Source organism: Thermobia domestica, chromosome 18, assembly GCF_964235325.1.
Source record: "Thermobia domestica chromosome 18, izTheDome1.hap1.1, whole genome shotgun sequence".
In the NCBI taxonomy this organism is placed as follows: Eukaryota; Metazoa; Arthropoda; class Insecta; order Zygentoma; family Lepismatidae; genus Thermobia; species Thermobia domestica.
The window spans coordinates 54510191-54521064 of NC_137471.1; the positions used below are offsets into that span (position 1 = coordinate 54510191).

Genomic DNA, 10874 nt, shown 5'->3' on the forward strand with positions numbered 1-10874 from the left:
TCAAAATAATATTAAAAATTATAGAAAGATTTTCGAGACATTCGAGTCGAGTCGAGAAATACGTTTTACAAAGTGTGCCTCGACTCGAATTCGAGTCGAGATATGTCTCGACTCGTGCGCATCCCTAGTGAGACTCGACCCAAGTCCGAAATATGTTTTAGCATTTAGGCCCGAGCTCATGTAATAATCAAATGAGCCTGAAATAAGACCGAATTGCAAAAACTTAATAATTAACGCAAAATTCTATTTTTATTTACAACGATTAGAGGTTGAATTTTGCAGTTGTGCTTTAAGAGTTCTCCAGAAAGAAAGGTATAATAAATATCGTTGTACAGTACATTTACAAAGTTAGGCCCGAAAAGGCCAGAGAAATATGGTTGTATATTTGAAAATTTACGGCCCGGGCCCGAAGTAATATATAAGTTACTTTGTAGGCCTGAGCCCGTGCAGACCTCTATTCTGAAGTAACATCTCGGCTGTTAACTCAGTATTTTCGTTTCGGCACTTAGCACGGATTTAATAGCCAGTCTACATTTATTAATGAAATATTAACCAAATTATAAGAGGCATGTTTTGAAAACTGGGATGAAAACTTGTCACCAAGATTAAATCACTCCCTGTTGATTTTTCACTTGAAATGACATGTGCTACATTGTAATGTTGTGGGTTGTTAATGTGTATTGTTGTGGATGTGGGTTGTTAGAGTTTTTATTTGTAAAATACTAGCATCGATTACCCGCTTCGCTGGGTTAAAATAAAAATTTTAAATGCACAATCCCTTATCTCATGTGCTTGGTACCCGTGAAATATGGCGTTCATCATTTTAGTGATTTAAAGAAAGGCTTTGGAATTATCGCTGTTCATACCAGCGACCTTGAAAGCTATGGATTCGAAATTAATATCGCTCATTTTCGATCATTTCGTGGTTGAATGTGGATTCAGACAGCATCGGAAGTGTCACTGATGGTCTCAGCGACCCCTGAAACTATCCATTTAACATTAATATTGGTCATTTTCGATAATTTTTTTTATATTCCCCCCCCCCAAAGTTGCAGGGCTGAATTTGGATTTAAACGAGATAGGACATGGATTTAAACGGGATAGGATATGTTCATCTCAGCGACCTCGGAAATTATGGATTCGACACTAAGATCGGTCATTTTCGGTCTTTTGTAAATATCTCCCCTCCTCCCTCTCCTCGAGGTTGTACCGTCAAAATGATATGATAAAACCATCGGAACTTCCCCTATGTTAAAAGTTTGATCGAATTTGGTCGGGTGGTTCAGGAGTTATTAAGTCACAAAGTTAGTCACTTTCATTTTCATGTTTTTAAAAATAAGGCTCCCCCTTCCACCTCCTCTACATTACACCGTCAAAGTGAAATGATGAAAAACATCCCAGACCCGAACCTCATCTATGAGGCTAGTTTTCGAGAAAGTTGTTCGAAAAAATTTTACTTCTCAATAATAAACTAACCCAGTTGGAATTTTTCAGAGGAAATGGCTTACATCATATTACAGTAGGGCTGGATAACCCATCTGGAGACCCGGGGCTAGAAAATGTATGTGGCGCCCCTGCTGACTTCATGTGATACATTTCTGTGAAAGTACAGCGGAAAAGTTAAGGGAATATGTTTCATATTTCTGGTCATATTTTATTTTAGGATGGAAATTTTATTTTCATCATTCTTTTTAGAGTGCCAGTTAAGATTTTGATCAGAGTGGAGGCCCCTGTCCACTTGGAGTCCCGGGGCTATAGCTTCTTAGCCCTCCCCCCCCCCCCAATCTGACTCTGCATTACAGGTTGATTAATGAGATATTAATCTATGAAATAGGAAAAAATCGTCTCAGTTGTGTATTTTGAAAGGAGAAATTAGTAACATCCCATGTCTATTAATGAAAAATTTGTTTATAAAATATGGGCAAAATTACCTGAGCCTATTTTCAGACAATCGCCAAAAAGAAGAAGAAGAAGAAAGACATTCCTTTTTGATATTTTCTTAAAAAAATGACATAACGTGTTAAGTTCTGTAACTGATGTATTGGTTTATGAAATAAAAAGCAAAATTGTTAGAACATTTGTAGAGAAAATGGCAAATTTTGGTTTCCAGGCCCCCAGTAAATTACCGTTATTTGTAGCGTTGAAGAAAAATTCGATAAACGCTCTTAGAAACTTAGAATATAATCTCAGAAAATCCTTAAATTTAAAATTCGGTCTAGATATGTCGAACGGTATGGCTTCTAGGTGAATATACATCAGGAAGAACGAACATATATTAAAAAACGCACAGACATACCAAAGTTTTTCGGTATAGGGGCCATGAAACGTGCAAATTCATTGATATCTCGAATTCGATTATTTTCGTGAATTCCATGTTTTCTTCTCTCACTGACGTTCGAAAGTTAAAATAGAGAAAAATAAATTAACATATAAAAGAATAGGATCGGACGTATATACAGGATGGCATGTATGTCATGCATGGGTTGAAACAGTGTATAACGTTTGTGTTTATAAATGCAAGTAATTATTCTTGTCACAGAAAAGAAGTACATGTTTGGGAGATTTGAAAAGATTATGTGTGAAAAATTATGTTCTTCAAATGTCCGCCATTTGCAGCCTCACAAAGGTTGGCTCTTTTCAGTACATTGTCCATAACTTTACGAAGAGTCGCTGGCTGTAACTCACGGATCTCTGCCCTTAGGCCTATGTTGTTTTTGAGTTGCTCGATGGTTGTTGGTTTGTTGACATATACACGTTCTTTGAGATATCCCCAAAGGAAAAAATCTGGATCATTTAAGTCAGGCGCACATTGAAGTGCCGACAGTATGCTCTCTGGGTGAGTATGATTGATCTTTGATTTTCAAAATACAGTTCAATCAGTTTCGTGCGTTGTTCAGGACTCAATCTCTCCAAGATGAATCTCCCAGGATTCCTTGACAATCCTGAAAAAGAAAACCTTCAATTAATAACTTACCAAACAAAGTATGAGGCATTAAAACCCATGCGTGACATATGTGCCACCCTGTACAAAGGGTATGTGCAAACTCCACTCAAATTGATTTTATAAAAAATAAAAGGAGCACATTAATATAGAACTTTCCCAATATTATGCGTTATTAGTCATATCAACTCACAACTTTAATGCAGTATCACTTTTTTTAAAGTAAAGTAACGAATTTCTTCCAAATTTTTGCAAATTTGGGGCTGGTGTTCGATTAAATCTGAAACTTACTTATACTCACTTTTCTACCCTCTGGTAATTGTAAAAAAACTCATACGAACGCTGTTTTGAAAAAAAAAAAATATCTTCTCTGTTTCTGATTGAGATACCAATTATATTCTCTCAAGCTACTCCCTAGGTATCTACTCAGACACACAAAGAACATCCCAACTTCAGGCAGTATTCGAAGGTTTTATATTCCTCCTGACTTCGGGTTTTTCCAAATCCATATATGTTTCGCGCCATTCCGTTTAATATAACTACCGTCATTTCACTCGCTACATTTTATTTACCGGTGTTATTGGGGAACAACGGAGAAATTTGTATGAAAATTCGCTTAAAAGACGTGTGTACCTCTATCTGTCAACCATTCAGTGTCAGTTGTTATCTACATTTCTTCATCTTGTATTTTCTTAAAGGGTTTTAAATGAATTTAAAATAAACATTTTTTTTTTAGGAATATCCAAATTATATTTTTCTGTATAGCACATGATGACGCATTCTGGACAGCGGCGCAAATCTGTCTTCAATATTGGGGGGGGGGGGGCACAAGTAAGACTTTTTTTTTTTTTAAGCGATGCTAAACGTACTTGTGAACTTGAAAACAATCCTATGGAGGATCGGGCAGCAGAGTTGTCTTCAACATTGGGAGATGGGCAGAATTGAGGCTTATTCTGGGGGGACATCAATTTCATCTTACTTTCCTTTGTGGCAATCGGACATAAATCATCACATTTTTTCCCCAAAAAACACATTTCGAATCGGATTATTGGGGGAACAGTGCCCTCCTAGTTCCAAGATTGGAGGAGACATGTCCCCTCATCTCCCGGGATTTGCGCCAGTGACTCTGGACGGGATGGGGGCAACGAAAATTTAGGGAGGCATGATCTCCCCTAGCTTCTCTCTGGCTGCTGGTCTGTGTATGATTTACAAAAAAGGTTGAAAAAGAGAATTAATACACAGAAACAAGATTCTTTGCGAACAATCGCTCCTTTATGTCCTCTCGTGGCATCTCCACCATACTGGAAGGACCAATCTTGAATAACATATAGGATGTTTAACACCAGCGACATCTTCAATGAATTTCGTTTAAGAGATAGAAAATGGGACCTTAATCTATGGCATCTGTTACTAATGAACTGTCCACGACTTTACAGTTCGAATAATTTCTGCTTCGTAGTATACATGTAGCTTATAAATCACCTACGTTTGAAGTTAGGGTAATATATACTTATGTAGAAGGGCAAAAACTTAGTGAACTAGTGAAAAAAAAAGTGTAGCCTACTGGTCAACAAGTATGACCATTAATCAACAGGTGTGGCAGCATTATTAACTGCAGAAATAAGAAAAGCGTTGAATTGGTTTTCGGTTTCACTATGTGTCCTGAAATAATCATGGAAATTGTAACGTCTCCGAAAATATTTCGCTTTTTAAACTATAACAAATGAACTTCTACTGGATTAAAACAAACCTTATAAGCATAAATATTTTTTATAAAAATAATGCTACTTTTCATGTAGGTTTTCCGATTTGTTTTGCTTGTCTTACTTTTTTTATACACACAAAAAATTCTGAACGCACTACATGAAGAGAGAGAGATGTTATCGGGACCAGAATTTCAACGGCAAAAGAAAAACAACTCTCAATTCCAGTTAGTTTTTGCTCTTTTTCCCTTTGGATAACATGTTGACAGCTCACAGACTATCAACACTTACTGTCATTTTTCTTTTCTTTTTATATTCTTTACACAATAATAACATGTCAGACTAAATACTGAATGACATTAATACCGTTACTTTATTGGATAAAAATCAGATTGAAACAAAAGAAACGTTGTAACTGAAGTAGATAATTCTCTATTTGCTATCTTTTGTAAAATTAGATTTAAACTGCATTCTTCTTGCTTGTGCCAGTCTACATTTTATCTGTCCTCTTTTCTTTATTTTCTTTCTTCCAACGTTATCATTGGCCATCAAACACCAAGCTGTAGTCGGATTACATACGTATAGGTTGAGACGTAACAGGTAGACAAGTCAATCCTACATCAATGACAAGTAAAGTTTCAGAGAGTCTCAGATAACTTGTCAATGTAATTGAACTATTTTACTCAATTTTAAAAAGTAATTTACATTTACCTAACAACAACCCTTTAAGAGGAAATTACAGGAATCTATATTCAGTGTTTGTAAAGGAAATTTCCTTAAATTAAGGAAATTTGATAACAAAACTTAGCAAATAGTAATAAAGGGAATCTTTAAGCCAAAACTTTTAAATTCCGGTAAACTGTCGCGTTATGTTGCAGATCGAATCTTGTGGCCTGTCTTTCTTCTACCTAGCCCTCTCCGCTGGTCCAGTGGCTAGCACGTGCCTTTGGTGCATACAGTCCCGAGTTCAATTCCCGGTGGGAGAGCACAGAAAATTTGATTTTACATTTACTTACTCATCAATCATCCATCTCCATTGGGCTAAAAGACATATACGTGGGTCTTTAAACTAAAATTTCATTCTACCTTGTTTCAGACTCGATACTTGGCAAAAATTCAACCCTTCCCCATGCCTCCGTTCCGATCATGTTCGTCCGAAGAGAAAATGCAATTTCTTTTTACTTACTAAGTAGCATCTATGTAGGTGTTGTAAATATCCTGCTTGAACCAGAGGCGTTTAGGTGCCATTTTGATACAGTTTGCGTCAACCCAACATAATATCTCTGCTTTAGTTTGCGATAATAGGCATAGCTGTTATAATTGACTTTTGTACGTTCTGAGATGCATTACACAAGCCAACTTTTGTGACTGATAGAACGAAATAAGGCCCTTAGGCAAGGACCTACGTGCGGGTTGGGTCTACGGGATTCGAACCTCCCGAAATCCCGACTTTTGTGTAAATTTAATATAACTTTAAGGATGATTTTTATAAATTTTAATATAATTCAATCTTATATTGAATTTGGACCCTCCCCGAAATAAATTCCTGCTTACGTGCCTGCTCTTGGTAATTACTTTTCTTTCATTGCCATATGTATGGAATGGTATTATTAAGGTGGTAGTTACAGAGTGTGCCTGTGCATACTCTAATAAAGTGGCGTAAATATCCTAATAAAATAAAGGAATATTACAATATTATAGTAAAAATTTTCCCCTCTTCAGAACAGAATTTTCAAAAACGCTGAAACTTGTATTCTTATATTTTTAACTAGTGTTGATTAAACGCTTCATTGGGTTAATAAAAAATGTAATTGCACAACTTCTTATGTCTTGTGTTTAGTAAAAATGAAAGTAAAACTTAAATATTAGGGGAGACCGGGTATGGTTGTAACACTTTTTACATTTTTATCCATAACTAGACTCCAATTGAAGAAAAATACGAATTTTTGCACGTGATCGGAAGTTTGGACATCCTTCTCTCAAAATACGTAGCAAATATCAGATTACGGGTCAACCTGGGGGGGGGGGGAAGAATAAAGTAGAAATTACAAAGAAAAAACCAGCATCTCCATCATTTTACGGGTGCTTAATTTGAAAAGTATTTTCAAAGAAAGCTGTGTCGTTAAAGTGAGATTTTTGGGATGTTTTTCAAGGGTAAAACGGGTCCTGGAACCGGACGACACCCGTCTGATTTTATAAGAAATAAAAATAAGAATTTTAGCCTTTTTGGAGAAAGAGAGAGAATGGGTATGTGAGAGGTGAGGAAGAGAAAGGAAGAAATCTGACGTCACAGTACCTGAAGCTTCATCTTCTCTGGTGGGCTTCCTCCTGTTGTTCGTCTGGTGTTTAATATATCGAAAACCGAATTATAGACTGTTCGGTTTGTTTTCCAAGTTACTCCCGAAGTGCCCGATTGACTGCCGTGCACTCCCCGGACCGACTCCGATGACTGTCTTTTGATAACTTCGCGACTAAAGACCTCGATAACCGACTCCAAAGTCTCCAAGCGACTCCAAAGGTTCCGTGTGACTTCAAAGGCTCCGTGTGACTTCAAAGGCTCCGTGTGACTCCAAAGGCTCCGTGTGACTCCAAAGGCTCCGTGTGACTCCCTGTTTTTGGGATGGAGGGAGTATTTAAAGACAAAGATCTTTTGGTAATCCTGCTGACTCCAGACACGTGTAGATGAGATGTTTTCGTCCCAACAGGTACTCATGACGTCAGAGATGGACAGATAGTTGGGAAAGGAGCTCTCTCAGCTTTATTATATAAAATACATATTGACATAATACATTATATAACATAAACAAACACTTCCACGATTTAGCCACGAAAACATAAAATTACGGAAGAGAAACGTAGACTAAATTCTCAGACATATATGAATTTCATAAACTAAGACATCCGAATAACTAGCGTTCTTCGACACATAAGAGATAGCTTTATGTAATTAGGAAGAAAAGAAAAAAAGAAATAGTCTCACAACACCGAAGATAAGTCTTGAAGAATAAATGATTTTGTGGGAGATCAACGAAAGTCAATAAATATTAGTCTCTTCACACTATTGTGAGCTGAATTTGGATTTAAACAGCATCGAAATAAATGTCACTCTTCATATCAACGGCCCAGAAAACTATGGATTCGACACTAATATCGGTCATTTTAGATCATTTTCATATCCTATATCTCCCCCACCTCCAAGTTGCGGGACTGAATTTGGATTTAAACATCAGAAGTGTTATTGTTCATCTCAGCGACCCCGAAAACTACGAATTTCACACTATCTGTCTTTTTAAATATCTCCCACTCCCTCTTATCTAAGCTGCACCATCAAAGTGAAATGATGAAAACACTCTCAGGTCCGAACCTCATTTATGTTCAAAATTTGGTCGAGATCGGTCGGGTGGCAAGCGGTGCGAAGTCCTTCTTTTTATATAATTTACAAGATTAAGAATTTATATATCGAATTTCAGATCTTGAATTTAAGCGAATTCGCACACTAGGCACTTTCTTAACAAATAAATAAAATTTGGATATCATTTAGAAATGACACCCCATTTTCTTCCTTAAGGATGAAACTGTCGAAAACACTGAAATAAGTATTCTCTTATTTTTAATTAAGAATTTACATATCGAATGTTTCATGTCTTCAACTTAAGCTAATCCACACATTGGGTAATTTCTCACTAAAGAAAATAAAATTTTGATTAATAGAAGTGACTCCCTTTCCCCCGCCGTGAGAATTAGAAGTTTCGAAAACGCTCAAATGAGTATTCTCCCTTTTTCATTTTCGAGTTTAGACCGAATTTCACATCTCCATTTCACAGACCATGTTTCATTCAGCTAAATGAGTACTTAAGCAAATCCTCACACTCTGAACTTTGTGAATAAATAAAGGAAAATTTCAACACTATAGAAATTTATCCCCTTTGTCCTCGTTAGGACTCGAATTTTCGTAAACGCTGAAACATATATTCTTTTACATAAATGAGCTTATAGCTCATACTGAATTTCACATCTCCAACTTATACGAACTCATACACTCGGCATTTCGTGAATGCATAAAGATAAATTTCAATTTTAAAGAAATGGGCCTCTTATTCCGTCTTAGGAGAGGAAATTTCGAAAACGTTGACATATGTGTTTCCTTATTTTTAACTTTTTTTTTTTAAAAAAAGTATGTATATCGAATTTCAGTTCTCGAAGTTAAACAAACCCTTACATTCGCCACTGTCTGAATAAATAAAAGGAAACTTCAATATTTTAGCAATGTACCCTTCCCCCCTTAGGAGCGGAGTTCTCAGAAACGATCAAGCACGTAATATCCCTGTTTGTAGTGAAGAGTATATGCCGACTTTCATATTTCTAACTTCAGGAATTCATGAGATACATTGTGACAAGAAAATGTACCCACCCCCCTTAATGTAAGATTTCCATAAATAATTCTCGTTTCCTTGCTTTTGTGACAAAAGGAATATTCTCTCCACATTTCACGTTTCTACCAGTAGTAGTACGGTCTCGCTGATGATAAGTCTGTGAACTGACATATAACATTCCAGGCTTGAACCTCATCTATGTTTAAAAAAAAAAAAAAAAAAAAAAACCGAGAGGTTCAAGAGTTGTTTTATTTATTATTTTATAACTCCCCCTTCTCCCCTCCCCTAAGTTTTACCGTCAAAGTGAAATGATGAAAATACTCCCAGGCCCAAACCTCATCTATGTTGAAAATTTGATTGAGATCGGTTGGTTGGTTCAGTAGATTAGTATTCACAAAAATAGTCACTTTCAATTTTATAATATACATTTATTGTTATAGTATAATGTTATATCGCTCAATCCTCGATGTGCCGTATACCTAAGGAGGCTAAAAGTTATAAACAATTATTCAACGTACAAGCATCCGTCCATGAAATCAAACTTGCGATCACATGCACTAAGTTTTCGTCAATGTCATGACAATGTTATTTCGATATTAATTTTATGAGCACACGTTAAAAATTTCCAATGGATATTTGAGTCTCGGAGCCAAGGCCATACCCATGTAGTCGACACCTATGGTGTACGGTATTACCGATGCTCAACACTACATTTCTCTTTAGTTTTGGAAGAACACCACTAATATGCTTTGAAATGAAATAAAGTATCTAGTTTAACGTCCCACGTTTATGCATCAAGGCTAAGGGAGGCGGTAATGATGAGAAATGACTGAAATGGTGGAATGAAGAAAGTAGGAGGAAAGAGAAAAACACCGAGAAAATCCACGCACACAGTGTTTGTCCACCAAAAAAGCTCACATGGCGCAAGATGACACCTGTGTGGTTTGAAAACGAGCAATATCAACAGAAAACGCGAACAACCAATTCATAAAACGACATACTGTAGCTATATGCTACAGGGGCAAATCGACTCACATGGATTGCATAAACTACTGAAGCCAAGTAGCATAAACTTCACTCCAGCAGCATTTTTACTGAAGCCAAGAAATCCATCTCCTCTTTTACATTCTATATAAAAAAAAATCAAGTAGTGTCGGTACTTGTGCAAGACTCTTGGTCTTGGTCTTGGTCTTACAGGTATGGTCTTGGTCTTGCATCGGGATTCCTGGTCTTGGTCTTGGTCTTGCATGCAAGATTCTTGCAAAAACTGCAAGACCAAGCTTCTTGCGCTCATCACTATCGAAAATCCGAACTACCTGTGGCCCCAATGACTTCAAATTTTCGACTTCCTACTATATATATATTTGGTCTAGGAATTAATTCGTGCGGTTGGACAAGAGATGGCGCAACGAACGGAGCGTCCCACAGTTCCGTGTATCCACACATGTGTTGCAAACCCCTGTCATCGCGTATCGTTCGTAGTATAGGGCAGTGGATTAAAGCGTCAACAACACCAGTTTGTAGTTAAGTGAACATGGCGCAATTTGTGCCTGATAAAGTGTTTTTGCGGGGTGTCCTGCTGCATTACTTTAACATGCAGAAAAGTGCGACTGAAAGTCATCGTATTTTGGTGGAAGTGTATGGTGACCATGCTCTAGCTGAGCGAACGTGTCAGAAGTGGTTTGCACGGTTTAGAAGTGGTGATTTCGGCTTGGCAGACCAAGAGCGAGCTGGACAGCCAAAAAAAAATTCAAGACGAAGAATTGACAGCATTGCTCGAGCAGGATTCGTGTCAAACGCAGGAACAACTTGCAGCAGCATTAGGCGTTGATCAAACAACAGTCTCCAAACGCTTGA

The 10874-nt window shown here is 37.0% G+C and overlaps 1 protein-coding gene across 1 annotated transcript; it reads right to left on the minus strand.

The window, feature by feature from the left end:
- Window positions 1–2050: 2050 nt before the first annotated feature.
- LOC145675102 (uncharacterized) lies at window positions 2051–7357 on the minus strand. The gene is made up of 2 exons (XM_081745471.1): window positions 6941–7357; window positions 2051–2942 (listed from the first exon to the last, which is right to left on the minus strand). Exons 1-2 carry the CDS (start codon window positions 7355–7357, stop codon window positions 2901–2903), a joined length of 459 nt encoding a protein of 152 aa, XP_081601597.1. The 3' UTR covers window positions 2051–2900.
- Between the last annotated feature and the right edge of the window lie 3517 nt (window positions 7358–10874).